Source organism: Alosa pseudoharengus, unplaced genomic scaffold (assembly GCF_046254945.1).
Source record: "Alosa pseudoharengus isolate Yale_2024_CS ecotype anadromous, Long Island Sound unplaced genomic scaffold, YU_APseudo_1.1 YU_APseudo_1.1_scf_2, whole genome shotgun sequence".
Classification (NCBI taxonomy): domain Eukaryota; kingdom Metazoa; phylum Chordata; class Actinopteri; order Clupeiformes; family Clupeidae; genus Alosa; species Alosa pseudoharengus.
The window spans coordinates 10,899,595-10,922,262 of record NW_027468663.1 but is presented as its reverse complement, the minus strand read 5'-3'; the positions used below and the strand labels follow the sequence as shown (position 1 = coordinate 10,922,262).

Below are 22,668 nucleotides of genomic sequence, written 5' to 3'. Positions count from 1 at the left end.
TCATATTGCACGCAATGTTGCAGTTTTAAATTAGTCATCACCTGTATGTAGGCTACTACATACCTGGTTGTGTCTAGCATTTCTGTTTATATCAGCTAAAATTCTCGTGTTGAAATACAGACTGTTGTTGCTAAGCGTTGGTTCTTCAGTGGACAGACAACGTCGTGCAAGCTAGCGCAGATTTCACCAGAATTTGTTTTGGACAATCACTTGCTTGTTACCCCTGTTTCATCCCGAATTGGGTTGTTCGTTGAAATGTGTTTGTTTTCCGACCTGAAATGTTATTGCAACACATAACTTGCAATGCAATCTGTAAGGGCACTGGTTGTGTTCTCACGATAAATATATTTATAGCTCACAATAGTAACAACTCGTAAGCTTAATATCTGTGGTTAAATCGTTCTTTTTAAATCGTTATTTTAATGGTGTGACAAGTCATCAAAGAAATTACAATCGTATGTGTTGTTGTATTCACAGTAGTCCCTGCATATCCATTGGTCCTTTTGTTCGGCCGTTTTTATCTTGCTGTGCTTTTAAAGGATGCGTTGAAAGAGTGTTGATAGTCTATCAACTCTTTTCACTTGGGTGATGGGGTCAGCGGGCAGTCACCGTGCTCGAACAGGGAGCTCACCCGCTGACAATCCACAGCGGTGCTCGCTCTGACCTGTTTGGGCAAACAGCTAATTGTATTATCAGACTAGTGTGAACACGTTTTAGTCGGGGTTTAAGTGGGGAAATGGGAGCTGCTGGTTGCAGAATAAGTCGTTCACCTGACTATCCGCTGCTGATAAGTCAAGTTGCTTATTCCTCTCTGGTTTAGGTCTATTTGTGAAATTATGTAGGGTAATGGCCATTTGGCTCATTGTTTCCTGTGTCAAGTAATGTATGAACCCAACCACCCCCACACTGACAAACTTTTTTTGTTCCAAAGCCCCATTTTCACCTTATGTTTGTGTGTGAATTATTTGGAAGCCTATTCACATCTCTTATCCCTCTCCCTTTCAGGACATTGAGAAAACCTACTGAATTATTTCATCACCATGTATATATGTGGATGCAAGAGGATTCATATTTTTTGACAGAGAGTGGATTAGATTACAAGACACCAAGTTTAAGCCATCTTAAAAAGAACAACTTAAGTTCAAACAACTGAATGAACCTGTGTTTGACCATGGCCAGCACTCAAACGAGTTTGAAGACCCCCTTTAAAGACCTGACCTCCTTCAAGGGCAACATGAAGCGTCTGTACCGCGAGCAGCTGGACTACGCGCCCATCAAGAAGCGCGTGATGGCCGAGATGAACCTGAAGCGGCGCAGCCAGGAGAGCCTGCCCTGTGGCCCCAAGGTGAAGCACGAGCACGTGGACGCGGAGCTCCTGGGGGCCGAGCTGGACCCCGAGGGCCGAGACCTCCACGGCAGTGTGGCCAAGGCTCTAGATCTCAGCCCCGGCCTGAAGCACACTCTGGCCCAGTTCACCCTCAGCAGCCAGAGCTCGCTGGGGGGCCCGGCGGCCTTCTCCGCCAAGACAGCCCAGGACACAACCTCCAGCGCGGCCCAGCTCAATTCCATGCCCTCCCCGCCAGCCCTGGGGGGTGGACCGCTCCTGGTGCCCTGCGACAGCTCCACGGAGCTCACCCACTCGCTTCTGGAGGGCGAGTCCATCTCCTGCTTCGCGGTGGGCGGGGAGAAGCGCCTGTGCCTGCCGCAGGTACTCAACTCGGTGCTGCGCGACTTCTCGCTGCAGCAGATTAACGCCGTGTGCGACGAGCTCTACGTCTACTGCTCGCGCTGCGACGGTGAGCAGCTGCACATCCTCAAGGTGCTGGGCATCCTGCCTTTCAACGCGCCCTCCTGCGGCCTCATCACGCTCACCGACGCCCAGCGCCTCTGCAACGCTCTGCTGCGCCCGGGCACCGCCCTGCCCCCGGAGCTGGGCGCCAAGCTGTCTGCCCAGGGCCTGCTGAAGGAGAGCAGGGACAACTTCCAGGTGGAGCACCAGTGCCTGGGCAAGTGCCAGGGCCTGTTCGTGCCACAGTTCTACGTGACACCCGATGCGCCCTGCATCCAGTGCGTGGAGTGCCAGCTGCTCTTCTCGCCGCAGAACTTCGTCATGCACTCGCACAAGTCGTCGGACAAGCGCACGTGCCACTGGGGCTTCGACTCGGCGAAGTGGCCCTGCTACCTGCTGCTCGCCCGCAAGTATCTGGGCTCTGCCGAGGAGCCACGCCTCAAACAGCTGCTGGAGCAGATGAAGGAGAAGTTCCACTACCAGCCCAAACTCCTGCTAGAAAAAGTAAGTGGCCCTCTGTCTCAGTTTTTCCCCCTCTTTTTTTCCTGTAAAATCATATCCTATTATGTCTTTCCTGCCCTCCTAGTGCCTGCAAGGGGGGGGGGGGGTGCAGAGCAGGGACTTCTGTCTGCTTCCTTTGTTTTGATTTCAGTTCATTTTTCTGGTGTTTTTTCCCTACTTCCCTCTCTCCTGTGTGGTGGGTTGGTTTCCTTCATGCACTTCGCCCTGCAGTGGGTGTTGAGGGGAGCAAGAGAAGTTGTGGCCGAGGGTCGTATTTCCGGTCTGCTTTGGCTGGCCGGCAGTGTCTCTGATGCTGTCTGTTGGGGCCGGAGATGGCTGCAGCTGATACCTCCAGGCCTGCTGTGGCCTCTCTGTCTCATGGTTGTTTTCCTAAACTTCGACTGACCCACATCGTGTGTGTGTGTGTGTGTGTCTGTGTGTGTGTGTGTGTGTGTGTGTGTGTGTGTGTGTGAGATGGAGAGGGGCAGGTGACATTTGCTCTCTTGTGCCAGCCGTGCTGGGGGAGGCCAGCTGGCCAGAGCCAAAGGGGAAAGTACATCATTTGGCCCCTCGGTCAGCCTCAGGTCACCGAAAACAACAACCCACCTTAACAAAAGACTAGGGCAGGGTGTGGTAATTAGCACTCTGTTTTTCTGGGTGATTGTGGTGCGGGATGTCCAATTGGAGGGTTTGTATTACTCACTTGTGGTTTCAGAGTCTACCTCTCAGCCTTAGCTTTTTGTGTCATTATTCACCACCGCCCCTCCCCCCGGTCCTCCCCACCCACTGCTGCAAGGTAGAGCTTACGGGCAGGATCTGCTAGGGAAATGCCCACATTGCATCACCAACTGCATCCTTTGGCAACTCTATGAATATTAAAGGTTAGAACTCGGTGGATTGTTCCATAGTTTGTGTGTTTTTTTCCCTCTCTTTTTCTTTTCTTTTCTTTTCTTTTCTTTTTCTTTTTTTTTGCCGATGGAAAAAAGGGCACAAAGTCACCCACAGTGCAAAGCCTATTGAAGCTGTGGGCTACAGTAGAAAATGCTCTGGATTGTTTCAGTGCCATTGAGTGGCCATGTCTCATGACCTTTTGACCAGGCCAGGGCTTTTCAGCCTTGTGTTGGCTGCGGCTCATGACCGGCCCACTGCTCTGAGAGGTGGACAATAGAGAGGCAACACCCCCCCCCCCCCCCCCCCCCCCCACACACACACACACACACACACACAAACCCCCAACACCCAGCTGCTTCCACCTAGCCAGCCTTCTCTTCTGTCTGTTTAACTGTGGTAGTTCAGATCAAGCCTGTGACTACAATCACACACACACACACACCACAGACACACTCACACATACCCAGACACAGATACACACTGCAGCGGGTTATTTATATTTGGTGCAGGTGTGTGAGAGAGCTGTTTGCCGTGGACACACACACACACACACACACACACACACACACACACACCCCCTGTTCTATTTGTCTGAGTGAGTATGAGGTAGCAGCCCCAGTCACACCCAGCGTGCTTGTGCAAGTGTGCCGGAAATACCGTCTGGTGTCTCGTCTAGCGCCTAAACTACATAACCCCCCCCGTCTCTGCTGCGCACACTGTAACTGTCTGAGAGGATGCTGACACAGACCTTGAGCCAATCAGTCATAAAGCCATGTCTGCTATACAGGCTGACCTCATCCTGAACACAGACACACACACACACACACACACAGTCAGTTGACACATTCATAGAGACGCTTCGTCTGACACAGATGTATGCTGTATACCTGTGCCATATGATGTAGTCTACACTCCCACAACCACAGACATACACAGATGCATTCTTGACGTAATTGTGAGCCACTACAGTCACACACACACACACACACACACACACTCTCTCTCTCTCTCTCACACACACACACACAGTCTTAGGATGGCGGGTGTTAGGTGCGCCAAGCTGCGCTGTGTCAGTGGTACCTTCTGTCTAGCTATTAGTTGCTGAAGCAGTGACACGTGTGTGTGTGTGCCGTACTTCTCTTGTACCCTCTGTATTGCTCTGCTCTCAGGGGACTTCAGAACTTTGTTTTTCTAGAGTTTGTTTTTGTCTTCTGTGTGTGTGTGTGTGTTTTAAAAAAAAAAAATTTGAATTACAGCTCGAGCCTCCAGTGTTTTTTCCCCCTCAGCGAGTGCTTTCGGGTTGAGTAAATTGTCATTGGGTTCTGAATTGTTCTAGTGTGTTTTCATTACAGGTACATCCTGTACTGTCTATTCCCCTTTCTCTGATTAATGCTCAATGCTCTGATCTATCTCTTTTTATGTCTTTCTCTCTCTCTCTGGCTGTGAGTACCTTGCTTGCCCTTGCTGTTAAACATGTAAGCTTATGGCTAAACAGTTTGGCTTTCCAGGCTCTGGTCTTGGAAGGACAATCAACCACCCCCTCCACACAGACACACACACAAACACACAAGCACCCTCCAGTGTTGAGGAAACAGGTGTGTAAGCGTTGTTGCTATGTGTCCCCTATACGACTGGGAAACCAGACGGGAATGAGTGAGTGTGTGAAAGGTCACAGTACCGTTAGTACTAGTAGACACTGGATGTATCTCAAACATACTTCTCTAAAGAAAATACAGTGTGTGTAAGTGTGTGTGATAGGGAGAGTGTGTGTGTGTGTGTGGTGTGTCTTTGTGTGGGAAGTGGTTAAGGCAGACATGCTCCCTGATGGTGGCACTCACCCCAGACATCCTCCATTGTGTGGCGTCAGGAGAAGTGTGTGTGTGTGTGTGTGTGTGTGTGTGTGTGTGTGTGTGTGTGTGTGTGTGTGTGTGTGTGTGTGTGTGTGTGTGTGTGTGTGTGTGTGTGTGTGTGTGTGTGTGTGTGTGTGTGTGTGTGTGTGTGTGTGTGTGTGTGTGTGTGTGTGTGTGTGTGTGTGTGTGTGTGTAGTTCTCTGAAGTGAGACTGACTCAGACTTTCCAAAACTGAGTGAATGTTATTGAAGCACATGCTCTTTGACTGATGCCTTCTGCTCCGTGTTGATTTAACCCCATTTACTCTCCCCTTACTGTGCCCACCCCCCCACCGCCCGCTCTCATGTCCGTGTTTGCGCGTGCTGGCATCAACAGTCCAAGGCCCTCCAAAGAGTGGAGAGAAAGCCGTCTGCCTGAACCTGTGAGACTATTTGTGTGTTTTATGTGGTAACTGTTTGTTATCCTGTTGTCACAATATTTGAACAGCTATAAAATGACAAAAAAGAAAATAAATGGCCCTGGGTTTTTTAATAGGTTAGTGTAGTGCTGCACGTACATCGCAGTGGTAGGAGGGGAAATATAGGAGCCCCGATCTGATTGAACGGTTTGTCACAACAAACAAGGTCAGGCGGGATTGATCGTGTCGGCGCTGGTCATGTCAATGTGTGCCAAGTAGATCGGTGAGCTGCTGACCAGCGGGTCCACATCCTCCCTCCTGCTGGCCAGGAAACGCTGGGGTGTTACGTTTACTCTCTGTAGACATCACAAGGAACTTGTCTAAAACCATAACAGCACTGCGCACATCCGCAGCACAGCGCAGAGCCAGCGTCTGCTCTCTGTTCCTGAGAGCGCATGACGTTAATGGTAGAGTACAGAGTGAAAAGCTGTCTGGAAGTCTGATGTCTGGTTTGAAGGATAGTGAGGGCGATAGTGGCGTTACTCATTTCGTGTGTGTGTGTGTGTGTGTGTGTGTGTGTCTGTCTGTCTGTACTGGCCAATGTACAGACAGAAGAGATGATAGGGGGAAGAGTCATAGAGGGAGGGAGAGGTGTGTGTGTGTGCGTGTGCGCCTGCAGTGTCTGCTATGGAGGCCTGCTGTGCAGACAGGGTTGGCTGCCAGAGAAGTCTGCTCTCTCTGTGCTGGCCGACTGTCTCTGGATGCCTGTTCTCCCGTTGCCAGTTAGTGTGTTTGTGTGGTTGGCCATGTGCCTGTCCGTATCGCTATCTGTTTGTTTGCCTGTCTGTGTGTCCCTGTCTGCCTGTATGTCTGCACCTCTGTCTACCCCTGTCTGTGTGTGTGTGTGTGTGTGTGTGTGTGTGTGTGTGTGTGTGTGTGTGTGTGTGTGTGTGTGTGTGTGTGTGGGCGCGCGTGCGTGTGTGTGTGTGTGTGTGTGTGTGTGTCAGCCTGTAAGACAGCTTGCATGTCCAAGTCTCTCTGTATGTGTGTGTCCTGTCCATTTGACTTTGTGTCCAGCTTGTATTAGGTTGTAAGCCTGTCTGTGTCTCTGTCCTTCTCTCTCTCTCTCTCTCTCTCACTCACTAACTCACTTGAACTCACTCACACTCTCTCTCTCTCTCTCTCTCTCTCTCTCTCTCTCTCTCTCTCTCTCACTCACTCACTCGAACTCACTCACACTCGTGCTCTCTCTCTCTCTCTCTCTCTCTGTGTGTGTGTGTGTGTGTGGTGAGACTGTTTGTGTGTGTCTGAGGTAGACAGCAGCTGTGGTGAGGTGCAGACAGCTGTGTGTCTGTGCTCCCATTCTCTATTTGGAAACCAGTGAGTTCATATACCACAGACCAGCTCTCTCTGCCCTCCCCCCCTTTCGCTTCCTCTCTATCTTACCTCGTTCAGCTTTCCTCTCTACCGCTTTTCTTGGTCTCTGCCTGTCATTCTCACCCTCTAGTTTCTGAATTTCCACTGTTTGTTTTTTCCCCTGTCTTCTCTGTCTCTTATCGGTCTGTCTCTCTTGTGCTGTGGCTTTTTTTTTTTTTTTTTGAAGACTCGTCTGTCTCCTCGTCTCTCAGTGGGCCTTCCACCACCCATGGGTTCCTCCCTCTGTTCTCTCTCTCTCTCTCTCTCTCTCTCTCTCTCTCTCTCTCTCTCTCTCTCTCTTTCTCTCTCTTTCTCTCTCTCTCTCTCTCTTCACTTTCCACCCTGACCTTACTCCCTTTTCAGCGAGTCCCACTGACACAGTGGAACGCTTCAGCCAACAGACCCTTTCACCCACTCCACACAACCTCAAAATGGAGGACAGCGAGCAACATGGAGGGAAAACCACAGCATCCTGCACGCAGTCTAACTGCCTGCCTGCCTGTCTGCCTGCCTGCTGGCTCATACAGTCCTCCGCCTTTCGCAGACGTGTTTTGATTTCTCCTCCATTTTGAAACCAGTGTTGGTTCACCACTTGGGAAAGAGATGTCCTTTAGTGCTCTGACCGTATCGACATTTTCCTCCCAAGCCCCTTAAGCAATGGAAGTTCAGACTCTCAGAAAAGCATGTTAAGTGGCTGAAGCACTAAATAAGTCAGTGGTTATGTAAGGAAGATGGGCTTGTTAGTGTCTGAGACAGAGAGAGACACAGAGAGAGACACAGAGAGAGACACAGAGAGAGACACAGAGAGAGAGACAGAAGGCCCTTTCACACTGGCAAAATTGCCACGATTTTATGTACCAGAATCGCAGAACGACTGTCCCTTTCACATAGACTGAGGCGGAATGGCGGGACCAAGCCCCCTTTGCCGAGTTTTTTCGTTCCGCCACCAGTGTGAATGGGTCAAGGCGGAAAGAGGAATCTAGGCGGGCATTTCAATGCTATGTCCAGCCCACCACAGGAGATTGCAAATAAATCTAACTGATCAAAAGCAGCAATAGCAGAGACAGCACATTATGTCAATCTATAAATTCACAAAGTCTCCAGTCATTCAATTCCTGCTAGGGTTGACTGTAGCTTGGAATGCAATCCATAATAGGCTATCCTAAAATCCAGCGATAAAACAATTGCATGAACTCATGAGCGTCTGTCTGCCCTATATGTATATTCTCTGATTGTAATGCTTACAGATATCTAGGCGATATTTGTAACATTTATTTTGTATTTGGCCTGTTATAAAATCATGTAGACTTATTGAACAATTTAAACACATTAGGAACCGCAAAGTTGGAGACATGCATGAAGACATTGCTGCAAATTTAAAACCAGATTACTCTGGAATGGCTTACTGTGCAGGGGAATGCTTTACACATTTATGTTCGGTAAGGTCTGCTGTTTATTCTGATATATGGTTTGTCATGTGTTGAGGGAAAGTTCGCGAAGTATTCCACCAAGATGAATGGGTAGGGAGACGGGCGCAAAAAATATGATTAAATTAAAGTTACTTTTCTCGTGAACCGTTTACCACAACAACTAACCACTAACATTGTTTAAAGGCTGAGAAAAAGCTCTTTCGTGTGATACATGTGATGTCTGTGATGAATAGGCTACTTCGCAAGTAGTTTAGCAAATTTGGGTGGGACAGAAATACCTTTACAGAGCAGCAGTTCTGGCCATATCGGCTCTGGCTCACATGATGTACTGCTTTAAATGCATTATCGCTTCACTACCCAACACGCGAACAAGAAAGAAAAGAAAACAGAAACCAATGTGCTTATGTTGCGATTTCCGATAGGCCCAGGCCTAGAGAAAAGACAGCTATGGTAACCTAACAATTAGGATTTGCTTTGCCTACACTGCTGTTTGGTTGTCCCAAACTTTGAGACGATCCATACTCGCATTAACTGAATCTTATCAACCCGAACTGCGATGTTGAGTGACAGGATGCAATGCCTAATAATCTCACTGCCTTCGGCATAACTGCTAACAGTGCGCTTAGGCCTACTGTTAAACACCTGAAAAATATTAAGCTGCTGTGACGAGCACTAGGCCTGGCCTACGCTTGAATGGTTTATGACAATGGAACGTTGCGTTTTTAAAGAACTGCTTATTACGTCGTGTGACAAAGTTTACACTAATCATCATCTTCTAATGTATCCTTATGTTGAGATGTCCATTCTCTTTGCCCTAGGCTATCATTTGTGCGCGAAGCATGTTTCAATTAAGACAGTACACAAGCTATTTTAATTGTTGTAATATTGAATTATTTCATGAATAAATTGTACGCACAGTACATTGTACGGCCAACGCAAGGGGCAACTCTTCTCTTCAATTTCCCTTCCAAATTACGTTTTATTGTCTGAAGACATCTATTGCAAGAATTTAACATTCTAACAGCAACAGCAAAGCAAATGCAAGCTGACCAAAGTGCAGTCGGTTCTCCCGCCGTGGTTTTTGAAATCACACACCTGCTGTATCTAAAGGCCCACGCACATAAGGCCTGCTACGACTATCACTCTACACGCCCCCTGTTGCACGTCACAATTTAATTTACTATAGCTGACCCTGCCTCCTGGCTCCCCAAAATGCCGCTTCATGTGAACAGATCAGCAGTCCGGCAAATTTTCACCTCGCTTTCAGACACAAAAAGACGGCAAAAAGACGTCCCCTCTTCCCGCAAATTTAGCGTGATCTCTGTGTGAAAAGGCCTAAAGAGAGAGACAGAGAGAGAGAGAGAGACCGACAGACAGAGAGAGAGAGACAGAGAGAGAGAGAGGGAGAGATGTGTGACAGTGTGAAGGTATTGATCGGTCTGGTCCTCTGATGGATGTGGGAGACGCTGTGACACGGATGGTGTGAGGGGAGAGAAGGAGCCGTACATCTTTGAAGAAAAGGCCGCGGGTGGGGTGGGAGAGGCGTGACTGGAAATGTTTATTGAAGATCTGTCTGTGTCTAATTCCGGCACCTCGGACTCTGTGCTCTCAGGGAGAAGGAGAGGATTGTCTGTGGAGTGTGTCCATTGTCCACTCATGCGACAGCAGGCTGGGCAACATGAAAACACGCGCAGACGCTCGTTATGCATGGCCGCCGGCTGTTTCCGAGGCGAAAGTTTGACCTCCCAGAACCTCCGCTGAAATTAGGTGCTCTGGTCCAGAACAATCCTCTGGACCAGCCAATCAGGCGAAAACCTCTTCATCCTCTGACGTCTGCCAATTCTTATGCAACAATGCCCAGCCCCCCCTCCCCACCCCTATCCCCAACCCCCGCATGTGTATTTCCTCCACACAAACAGCCCTTAAACCACCCCATAGCCATAGAAAGGCCTACTGTGAGGTCCTGAGTGGCTCCAGTGTCTGCCTGGCCTATTAATACGTGCTGCTCGGGCCCCGGTTGGCCCTGGGAAGCCGCTGGCCTGCTGTGTGTGGTCCCTGTGGCCCACTGGCTCGCAGCGGCTGCCTGCCGGATTTAGGACCCGAGGTCTGGCTGCTGTCCCACAGCGGGCCAGAGATGCACTCAGGAGTGCATGGTTACCAGGAAACAACACGTCGAAAGGCAGGTATCTGAACCACCTACCTTTCAGCCTGTCTATCTGTGTCTCTCTGTCTGTCTGTCTGTCTGTGTGTCTGTCTGTCTGTCTGTCTCTGTGTGTGAGTTACTGTGTGTGAGTATGTGCATTGTACACAAATGACATCCAAAACACACCCTGTCTGAGTGTATTTCACCACTCAGTGGAGCCATAGAAACCCACGCTGGTCCACAGAGGCACAGGACTCTTCACGCATTCGCATTAGCTGGCTGCTGAGGAGCTGCTCTCAGTCTCTCCCCACATTTGCTGCCCCCTCAGTGTGTCTCCCCCCAGCCTCGCCGCATCTTCAGCGAGGTTTCCGCTCTACCGTCCTCCTCCTGGCCCCTCGCTGGGAAATCCTCGCTGTGCTGCTTCCTGCCTCCCAGCCTGTCGTCTAGACAGGATCTGGTGTTTGTGGCAATGCATTGCTACAGCGAGTAGCAGCGTAAACGGCGTAAAGGAGAGAGGGAGAGGCACGACGCTAACGTGGCGGCACGCACATTAGCAGGGAATGTGTCGTAATGAGGAATGACGTGCTGTAATTAAACGATAGCCGACGAGGATATTAAATGGCCGTCAGATCCCAGTGCGACTCCCGGAATGTGCAGAGAAGGGAGAGAGGGAAAGAAGGAAAGCAAAAAAGAGTAAGTGAGGAAGGAGGAGGTGGATTATAGTGTAAACTTTAAAGCCCTGAGTGTGTTTGCATTTGGAGAGACGCGGCTGCTCTCTGTCCCTTGAGGACACTGTGATTAATGCCGATACACACACGAGAAGTGGAGGGCACTCTACTCTAGTCTTCTGGGGAGATGGGGGCCTCCTCAACAGGCAGCACCCGTGGTTTAACACTAACCCAGACACGGCATTATCAGATGTGCGATAAGAGAGCAGGGCTGTCTCTCCTCTCGGCCTTTCGTTCCAATTCTCTTTCCCAATCTCTGTTCAGGTGTCAGTCATGGTACAAGTACAAATGATTTCAGTAATGTGCTCTTGTGGTTAGCAAGGAATTGGAGCACCAATGCTGCTGGTCAAGTGGGCGTCTTTGCATGAAGAAAGATTGCAGTGTGTGATCTACCCCCCCCATCCTCACCCCAAATACGAACGTACACACCCACATATATATACTCAGTCTCCAGGGATCTGGGTTTACATACAGACAGACACTAGGCACTGAGGGGCCTTATGGCTTTTCCATTTTAGAGTCACTCCCGTGCTACTCATCAGTCAGGCTGAGAGCGACACGGCGAGTGTGTGAATCACTCCGTGGCCTCACAGGTGGTTCTCGTCCGGCCTGAACGGCCTCTCCTCTGCTCCACTTCTGGCCCGGGAACCATGCGCGCCAGAGTGCACCCTCCCCGTGCCTCCCCCGCCTGTCTCTGTTTAACCTCTGCTAAGCCCCTCGGCTCGCTATGCCTCTAATCACGTTGCTGAGAGGCTCAGTAGCCTCCCCCCCCCTCTCTTCTTCTCTCACCCCTGCTGAAGGTAGGTAGGGTGGGGGGGTTGGGGGGTGGACTATTGGGACAACCCCCCCCCCCCCCCTTGAGGTGCCTCGGGAAAAGCGGCCCCTGTGTGTGTGTGTGTGTGTGTTTTCCCCTGCTCATGAACCCAGCCTGAGAGGGAGGGCGGAGACACATCCCACATGAGGCCCCTCTGAGCTTGTGTGTGTGTGCGTGTGTGCGTGTGCGTGTGTGTGTGTGTGTGTGTGTGTGTGTGTGTGTGTAGCGTAGCAGCACTGGCAGTGCATTCATATGCAGACACATTCCTACTCCTGTCAGACAGGCCAGCCCCACACCCCAGTCAGCCAGGGGTCAGCATGTTTTATGCTAATACCTGGTAGCATTTCTTTTCTCTTAATGTATGGATGTGGGTTTGCCCAGTTTCACTACCTAGTTTCACCCTACACTTGTCTTAATGACCTGGTTTGCACAGTAGGATGATTTACTACGCTGTTACCATTTGTTTTTGATCATGTGGCGCTAGGTGTAAAACCAAGTTCCAGAGAGACCGCATACCTGTAAAGTGAAACGTGTACTCTTCTACCTCTTCTGCAAGTCATTTAAACAAATAGTCTGTGAAAAGAAGATGAATACACACATCTGTTTATGGAGATTACAGGGCTCATCTGTCCATTTGAGATGACCTAGCCTAGCCTGGGCGCTAGCCTAGATAAATTCAGTCCATCTTAGACCTGCTCTCTGCTGTGGTGCGTTCTCTTTGGAGCTGGTAGAGTGCACTTATCATGCCCGGCAGACAGACAGGCACTGGGTTTGATTCCTCGTTAAGGCATGTATATTTATTGCCCTCTCTTTGTGTAGGCACTGTGGCTTATCATGTGTAACAGGGTTGTTTTCTCTGAAGTGGATGTTTGTCAAACAAACCCACCCCTTATTGTGTTGGTTTGTTACACACACGTGTCTGTGTGTGTGTGTGTGTGTGTGTGTGTGTCGAAGTGTGTGTGTCTCTGTTTGTGTGTGGGAGTTCTGTGAGGGGTTCTGCTTTGGTCTGTGTAAGTAGGTCTCTCCTGCTGATCTCAGATCCCTCCTGGTGCCGTCAGATCATCTCGGCTCTCCTCTGCTGCTTCCGCTTTCAATTTGCGCTCTCTCTCTCTCTCTCTCTCTCTCTCTCTCTCACTTTCACTCCCCCTCTACATTGGTTTTGTTCCTATTCCAATATGGGTAAGGAAGCAAGACCAGGGGCAGGGGTGTGTGTGTGTGTGTGTGGTCCCTGTTACGGGAGATGAGCGGGACCGTCAGCCAGGCAACCTAGCCTCCAGGCAAGTCTCGTTCCCTCTCACTTTCCATTCCTTCTCTCTCTCTCTCTCTCTCTCGCTTTTTTCTCTCACTCTCTCTTCTCTTTCTCTACCCACCCCATCTTCACTCTCTCTTGCACACAGAGAGAACCCACCCCCATGCATAACTAATCTCTGGCCCCCTAACAAGCAGGTTCATGCAAAATGCATGAGTCTTGTGTCCTTCTTCCTCTGCTCTTCTCTTCTCTATCTCCCTTTCTTTATCTCTCCCTCCCTCTGTGTGTGTGTGTGTGTGTGTGTGTGTGTGTGTGTGATGTCTGTGACCGTCAGGCCGCATGCCGTGAGCGGTGGGTGGGCGGGCATGCTCGACGTGTCTTGCTGTGAGAATCTCCAGAGAGGTTGGCGGTGGCGGCGGCTTCTGATGCAGCCCTTGGCATCCCAGAATCCCAGTCCCTTGGCATCCCAGAATCCTCTGCTCCTCAGCACGCACCTCTAAGCCTCCAACACCTGCTTTCCTCTTTCATCCTTCTGTCTCTCCATCTCACCATCTCTTTCCTCTTTCATCATTCTGTCTCTCCATCTCACCATCTCTTTCCTCTTTCATCCTTCTGTCTCTCCATCTCACCATCTCTTTCCTCTTTCATCTTCTGTCTCTCCATCTCACCATCTCTTTTCCTTTCATTCCTCCTGTTTCATCTCTTCTTCGTTGCTCGTTACCTGTCTTCCCCATCGTCTCAGACCTCATCGGGAGCAGAGGACAGCTCAACTAGTTTTGATTGGCTGTTGCGTGAGAATCGTATTAATTAATGTGGTGACTGTGACGTCCGTGGTGATGGCGTTAGGGAGGCTGAGTGGGCGGAGAGGGGGCTGTGAGTCAGAGGGCACGCTGACGGACGTGCTGCCCAGACAGATGGAGTGCAATCCACTCACCACCGATTGTGCTCAGAGAGAGAGAGAGAGAGAGAGAGAGAGAGAGAGAGAGATATCCCCCTGGCCCCACAATGGCCCACTTACAGCACAGCATACAGTCAGGCCCTCGGCTCTCATGGCCACTCACTGCAGACAAGCACAGATGGAGGGCTGCTTTCATTCAACACACAGTACATACACACACTCATATACACACAGTACATACACACACTCATATACACACACATTACATACACAATACACACACTCATATACACACATACACACTCACACTTGTATACACACGCACAAACTACGCATACTCTGACAGACACTCAGTCACAGACATACTCAGACACTCACTCACAAGCCACATGGACACTCACACACACATGCATGCTGACACAAACAGACATACAGACTGGCCAACAGGGAAACATGTCTCTTACACTGAACCACACACACACACACACACACACACACACACTCCCTCTCCTGTGCACAGCTGCCATGTCCGCTGCAGATGTGTGTGCCTCTAGTGCTGCTCTGACTAACACTGGGGGAATGGTGTGTGTCCAAGGGAGACGAGAAGGTTGTGCTCCTCTGCTTTGCCATCGTGTGTGTGTGTGTGTGTGTGTGTCTGTCTGATTGTACATGTGTGAACTACACACCATCAATGTCTCAACGTGTGTGTGTGTGTGTGGTAACAGTGGTCTTCTTTACAGTAAAGCGCTTGTGTTTGTCCACCCCCTCATGCCAGAGCCGTATGTGTAATTCAGGGAGGTGAGCGCTGACAGCTGGGTAATTACTGCTTTAGGGACCGCAGACCAATCAAAGCACAGGAGCAATGCCTCCCTACATTCCTATGCTTCCTCCCTGTGTGTGTGTTTGCGGCTGTTTATTTGTGTATTTCTGAAAGTTTGTGTTTGTGTTGTGATGTTTTTTTTTTAATTATTATTATTTTATGAAGTATATTTTGAGTCCGCTTTCTGTATTTGTTTGTTTCTCTGTATATGTGATTGAATTTGGCTTTAAATATTTTCATGCCGTATTTAGGTTTTCCTGGTATGTGTGTTTTTGTGTGAAGGTTTTTTTCTTTCAATAAGTGTGTGTGTGCGTGCGTGCGTGCGCTTGCGTGTGTACACACACATTCCTCATTGGGTTAGTGTGAAGCGCTTTAGGTCCACTGCACACAGCTCTCCATTCATGAGCGTATTTTAGAGCTGGCCATATTCAGCACTGCGAACAGACTGCACTCTGTTGGCCTGTCCAAAACCTGACACTAACTGGAGGAGGGAACAAGAAAAAGATTTCCCAGACTACACCACCTCAGCCTATGTCTGTCTGTCTGTCTGTCTGTCTGTCTGTCTGTCTGTCTGTCTCTCTCTCTCTCTCTTTCTTTTTTTTTTCTTTCTTTCTTTCTCTTTCTCTCTCTCTCTCTTTCTCTCTCTCTCTCTCTCTCTTCATCTCTCTCATGCTGTCATTCCTCTGTGGTCCTTGGCCATTGTGGTATCTGTGATCTGTTCCCAATTGTGAGGCTGGAACCTGAAATGGCTGCACTGAGTCAGTTGAGAGTGACGAGTCTGTCTGACGAACCTTATCTGAACGCTAAGTGTGATTAGACGCTCACGGAAAGAGAGGGAGATAGAGGGAGAGGGAGAAAGAGAAGGGGGTGGGGGGAGAGAGAGCCAGAAAAACAAGTGCCAGACGTGTAGTCTGGCTCAGAGCAGGCTCAGACAGAACAGTCTGTGTGCGGGTGGGTGCTGCTGCTGCCGCCACTGCCCATCACAGCCGTCTAGACGGAATACCCATGTGTCTCTGTTTGTCTCTGCCCTCTACCTCCCTCTCCCTCCCTCCCTCCCTCTCCTTCCCTCTAACTCGTTCTCTCCCCCCCCCTCCCTCTCTCCCCCTCTCTCTCCCCCCCCTTCTCTCTCTCTCTCTCTCTCTCTCTCTCTCTCCCAACCTCTCTCCCCCTCCCTCCCTAGCTCTCTTTCTCTCCAGTCAACCCTCACTGGCCAAAAAAATTGCCTTGGGCTCACAGCCAACTGTGGTCAAGAGTGAACCTGTCTGAGTACTGCTATGTGCCTCTGCTGATTGGCATCTGTGTGTGTCTGGTAGCTGTGTGTGTTTGTGTATGTCTGTGTGTTTGTCTGTGTGTGTGTTGTAGAGTATAAGACATTTTTGTTTGTCTGCTTTATTTCCTGTTAGACTGAAGGTTCGGCCTGAGTCTGAGTGTAATTCTTTGCTGCTTGTCATGGTGAGCTGCATTGTGTGTTTCTGTGCCGTGTGCGTGGGCCCCTGTCGGGCCTGGTGGGGCTTGGTGGTGGGCAGTTTGTGCTGGCTGGTTGATACACCCGTGTGGATTAGCAGTGCCACACAAAGGCCTCTGTTCTATTGGGCGGACCACCCTCCTGCCTGGCACAAGGGGTGACTCCCGTCCATATGCCCAGCGCTGGGAACGGGCCAGGCCAAAGAAAAACCTGCCCGCCCACTATCCGCCCGCCAGTCTGATACGCCTTAGAAGGCCTGGAGCGCCACAGGATGTGGGGAAGAAACAGAGCAACCTCATTCCTCCTCCCCCTCTGACTGATTGATTGTCTGTCTGCCTGTCTGCCAGTTTTCAAAAACTCTCCTTTTTCCTTTGTGGCACTCTGCCTCCCTCCCTCTATTACTTCTATACTTCTTTCTCTTTCCACCCATTTATCTCTCTCTCTCTCCCTTCTCCTCCCTCTCTCCCTCCCCCTGTCTCCCTATGCACTAAGGGTTGCCCTTCAGCACCATGTGCCCCCCTAGAGGGGCTTGGTTCCTGTGCTGGGCCCTGGTCCGTGCCAGGTTCCTGGCAGAGGGAACACTGAGGGGCTTTGTGTGCCACTTCTCTCCCCCTGCCCAACATGAAGGCTCGCCCGCCCGCCCGCCTGCATGGAACCTGCAGCCTGTTTGTAGTCTTCCCTTTCTTTTCTTTTCTTTTCTTTTCTTTTCTTTCTTTTTAGCGTTTTTTTTTAACTGTTTTGTTTGACACGGTCAGAGGCAGTGGTTGAGCTGGACAGATGGACAGATAATCAGAGAGAATCAGAAGGAGGAAGAGTATGGAGGAGAGAGAGAACAGAGGGAGGGAGTGTGGGGGAGAGAGAGAACAGAGGGATGAAGAGTATGGAGGAGAGAGAGAACAGAGGGAGGAAGACTGTGGAGGAGAGAGAGAACAGAGTGAGGGTGACGAGAGGAGGGATGGAGGGTTTTCTGTATCGTAACACCCCCAAATATCACCACTTTTGTTCAGAAATTCTAAAACAACGATGTTTTTTAACACTTCAAAATAACATTTGCTAAATGAACCTAGTGCTGGGCGGTATGACCAAAAATGTATATCACGGTATTTTTCAAAATTCTAACGGTTTCACGGTATATGACAGTATTTTTTTTCCATGCATAATCAGATGTTCACAGCATTTCCTACAGGATGGTCTATTTTATTGTCATGATGTAGAATAACTCCACACTAGTGGTAATGCAGTTTTGCATGGCCCCAGAAAATTATGCTGTTTACAAAGAGCCACTCATGATTCTAATGAAGAATCTACAAATTACATCTTGTATAAAATCTTCAAATTGCATCTTGTATAAAACCAATACAAAAAGTAGTGCAACTTGCAATAATTATATATTTTTTGAAAATTATATTTTGCATGACGTTAGTGGTAGGCTAACGTTAACTTTATGTGGATGTGGATGTCTTGTTAGCCTGCCATGAGCTTCGGTTCGGTTCGCTAGGCAAAACATTAACAAAAAAGTTCGTTTTGGTGCACTGATGACAGTCAGGATCATTTCTAACTAGCCAGCTAGTATTGCTCAGTTCATGACTATACATGCATTACTTGCTACCTGGATAATTTCAGCGAATATTCTTAAAGTGAGATTAATGATAAGATCATTAAACTTCACTGTGTTCGGTGGGTTGAGCCAGCCTGCTAATTACAGCTGTACAACAATCTCAATAGAATTTTCCTGATTGTATCCTGTGCAACACCCTTAAATAAACCCCTTACCTAAGGAGAAATTAAGCCTTAAGGGTCATACTTCAGGGGAAAAACTTAAGGTGTTTTGTGTTTACCCTCACTATGCCTCGCAGTGGCACCATGCGTGCGTGTGAAAAAAGTCCCGTCTGAAACACTGCGGCGCAGCGTTCCAAACGTTGTGTAATCAAATACACCGGTATGGCGGTATATTAAAAATTAATATCATAACGAAAATATACACCGGTATACGGTGTGAACCGGTATATCGCCCAGCACTAAATGAACCTTACATTTTTCAGTAGCCATAGGTGTGTAGATTTGAACAAAAGCTGGTTTGGTTCTTAACGGGAGCATTTACTGCCTGAAATATCCGATTTTGTTTACCACGCTCGGAGTTATATTGCTGGCCTGATGGGTCACCTATTTATGCCGTTTCAACGGCACATGAACGGTTAGACCGAGAATTCTCGTCATAAAATGAAAATTCCACTGGAGCTCCAAGCGGATGTGTACACGCAGCCTTACAACACTGTTTACAGCTCTTCGAGTCACTATAAAATGTAATTTTTGGTACATAGCTAATTTAGATAAACGTATGGTGTGGGTGGTTGCGTTTCTTCAGGAATCCGCCGTCTTGGTTTGTATAGAAATGGATATGAAGTGACACATACACGCAAGACGGCGGAAATACGGGACCGACGGTAATAGGGGGAGTTCCGATACTTTTTCTGTGCTGTTGTTATTCACACTTTCACTATATTGTACACACTCCCACACACACACATTCACATCTAAACACATGCAGTGAAAAAGGTCACCACTGTGTATGTGTGTGTCTGTCTGTGTGTGCGCACGTGTGCACTTGTATTGAGCACACTCTACCGTGGCCTAGATAGAGTTTGTCATCAAGCTGACTGGGTTGTAATTCCCCGTGCTGTGTTGGCAGCTGAAACACTGTGTGTGTGTGTGTGTGTGTGTGTGTGTGTGTGTGTGTGTGTGTGTGTGTGTGTGTGTGTGTGTGTGTGTGTGTGTGTGTGTGTGTGTGTGTGTGTGTGTGTGTGTGTGTGTGTGTGTGTGTGTGTGTGTGTGTGTGTGTGTGTGTGTGTGTGTGTGTGTGTGTGTGTGTGTGTGTGTGTACTGATTTGACCGGGGTTAACAGGATGGACACCACATTTAACCTTGAGTGCCCGTATGAACTTACTGGGTGTGACATGGGGTGGTCAAGCCTTTTCCAGTCAGCACATTAGTAACACACACACACACACACACCCTTCCATTTGTCCTCATGTGTCTGCTCACATTCTAATTTTTAAAGTATTCACCAGGTAATCTGACATTTTACCTGTTTCCTGAGAGTGTCCATTAGTAGTTGCTGATCAAGGCTCATCGTCATGGCTTAAAAAGAAACCAAAGAACAGTGATGGTGGCACTGGAACACCAGGATAGTTTTTCAGGCCAGTGTGACTGTGACCCTGTCCAAAAAGGTGTGCGTGTGTATGCACAAGTCCACTGGTGTGTGTGTGTGGATGTGTGTTTGTGTCTGTGGTTAATGGTGAGTTAACGTTAACCGGGTGAGTGAGAGAATGCGCAGTGCCACTTGGCGCTGATTAGAGTTGTGTAGGGTAGGAGTCACCCAAGAGTGGGAGTAATGGTGTGTGTGTGTGTGTGTGTGTGTGTGTGTGTGTGCGTGTGTGCGTGTGTGCGTGTGTGCGTGTGTGCGTGTGTGCGTGTGTGCGTGTGTGCGTGTGTGCGTGTGTGCGTGTGCGCGTGTGCGTGTGTGCGTGTGTGTGTGTGTGTGCATGCATGCGTGCGAGCGAGTGTCTTCGTGCTGTTTGAGTGTGGTGTGTGTGTGTGAGAGAGAAAGAGAGAGCCGCCAAGCCATAGCAGACTGCTGATGGATTAAGAACAGCAGGGGGAGAGTTCAGCTGAGTGAGCCGCAGGAATGCTAATCCACATTGTCAGAAAAGCTCGCCTCTGTAGGGCAGTGGGTAGACCCCACTCTTTGGGTGTGTATACATGCGTGTGTTATATAGAGTGGTCCAGAAAGAAAATGCATTGACTATAGTAATGTTACTGTGCAAGGAGACCTTCTTTACACAGACACAGACATATACCTAACTGTGTGTGTGTGTGTGTGTGTGTGTTTGAGACCAGGATGGGGGCACGAGAAGAGTTTCATTAAAATAAGATTACAAGGTGCTATGAGAGAGAGAGAGAAAGGATAATTGTGTGAGAGAAAAATAGAGACGGTCAGACAGATAGACTGTGAATTACTAAAGCAGACAGAGCCTCAGTGATGTAGACAATAACAGGCACTAATTACTTTTCTCCTCTCATTACTAGTCTATGTGCTTCCAAGTTGCTCTGATTTATTAGTATGTGTGTTTGTTTAGAGCCCATCCTCCACCCACACAGAGCTTGTGTCAATGCATGCAGATGTATGTGGGTGTGCTCAGGTTCTGTGTGTGTGTGTGTGTCTGCTAGGGACCACTGCTCCATGTTGGCCTTGAGGATAAGTATTATGGTCTTTCAGCGCAAACACACACACACACACACACATGCCGTAGCTGAGGTGTGTGTGTGTTTGTTTGTTTTTGGAAAAGTGAAGCAGTTTAAATGCTGCTGGTGGATGAGAGAGAAATTACTGAGATAGAGGAAGGAAGAGTGGCGATGCATTGTGTACTGCTGTAGAACTAGCAAGAGAAAGTGCGCACACATGGGCCTTGTGTGTGTGTTCCTCCTGTGCTCGCATGTGTACGTGATGCTCTAGATCAGTGTTTCCCAAAGTCTGGGTCGCGACCCACGGGTGGGTCGCAGGAGATTTTATTTGGGTCGCCAGCACAATTTATGTTGTGATACCATTTGTCATTTGATACCAGGAAAGCTAACAGTTTTCTATTAGGATGTAGTTTGTTAACTACCACAGTCACGCTTTTGTCATAAAAGCTCATGAAACTGGGGGACGAACGCATCGCAGAGGGGGTGCCAGAGCATGGATATCTACCTCTCAAAATGAAACCGTTATGTGGGCGCCTGCCATGTAGCCTACCTCGCAGTTGCAAACTAAGGGACATGAATCCGCCTATTTGCACGAACATTAACAGATGCCAGCTCCTCAACTTTACCGATTAAAATCTAGTGACCGTGCTGTCAACTAAAGCAGACATCAATAGACCGGACATAAGGCCGTTCAATTTGCATGTAGATAGTTTCGATTGTAGATGCAATCTTTAAAGTTAATAGCAACCTCCTCACATTCTTATTTCTGATTTAAAATGCACAACAGTGCATTATATTAGGCTACAATTTAAATGGATATTTTAAACACTATTCCTCTCGTTTTCTACTCTAACTCCAAAGTAAAGGTGCATTCTTCCAGCTATTGCGTAAAAGCCTCTTGTTCTGATAACGACTATACAATATAATATAATACAACAATACAACATAACGACTTGAGATATTTGCTGTTTACATCGGAATTGACGTCCACAGTGTTATGGACCCATTTGTCTGCAACGCAACGTAGCCTACATGTAAATCATATCTTTTCAGTAGTTATTTCCAACTTTTCACGCTGATGGTGCTCAAAATGCAACACAACCATGTTCAAAGCAGGATCTATCTATCTAGATCCTATAGCAATGTATGGTTGGGGAAGGCATAGAAAAGTAGGAGAACCTGTGGCCTAAAACAATATTGGTGGTTGCAGGGTATTTGAAGTGAAATGGGTCGCGATGGTCTGTCATTTTTAAAAAGTGGGTCCCCAGAAAAAAAGTTTGGGAAACACTGCTCTAGATCACACACTGGAGACGTTCTCTCCTCCTGTTGGTTTTGTAGGCATTGGGGATATTGGGTTAACATGAAGGTGCATTTCCTCCCCATCACCCTCCCAACACACACACACACACACACACACACACACACTCTTCTCTATAGCTGTTCCAGGATCAGAGGCCAGAGAGCACCCCCTCTCTTATACTGTTTAATGATTCCAGATCAGTGCACCCCTGCCTGTTCCAGGGGTTCCGAGGGCACTGGGGAGATTTGCTAGCAACGCTGTGGCGACTGGCATGGGCGATGTGTGTGTGTGTGTGTGTGGAGATGGGGGAGAAGGTGGGGGTGGGGGTGGGGGATTGTATGCAGGGCTGTAGTACTCGAGTCCGGACTCGAGACCGTTTTTCTATGGTCTCGGACTTGTCTCGGACTCGCTAGTATTTGGACTTGGTCTTATCTCGGTCTCGGCCACTGGTCTTGCCAAATATGGCTTTTGGTCTCGACCGAGTCCAGGTGTCTTTAGGGGCATCAAAATTAACGTGTTAATCGCCGCGATTCATTTTGAAATACATAATGCATTACAAAATATTAACGCAATAGTGTTTACCTTTGTGGGGGGCTGATGTCCTGTAACGGAAGCCGCAAAACCTAAAACCGCAAGCCTGAGAGTTTATTTTACTGTCTGTGGAGTTAGCTGAAGATGAAGAGGAACCAACATTTAGCCAATAAATAGTAGCTTTGCTGCAAACTGCTTTTCACT

At 48.6% G+C, this 22,668-nt stretch overlaps 1 protein-coding gene across 1 annotated transcript in view; it reads left to right on the top strand.

Annotated features, from left to right (window-relative positions):
* Positions 1-22,668, top strand: part of skila (SKI-like proto-oncogene a) — a 35,231-nt gene that overhangs the window by 1,322 nt on the left and 11,241 nt on the right. Inside the window, exon 2 of the mRNA XM_076293669.1 lies at positions 1,006-2,293. Within this exon, the coding sequence (XP_076149784.1) occupies positions 1,154-2,293 (1,140 nt within the window). The 5' untranslated portion in view covers positions 1,006-1,153. The remainder of the gene's footprint in view (positions 1-1,005; positions 2,294-22,668) is intronic.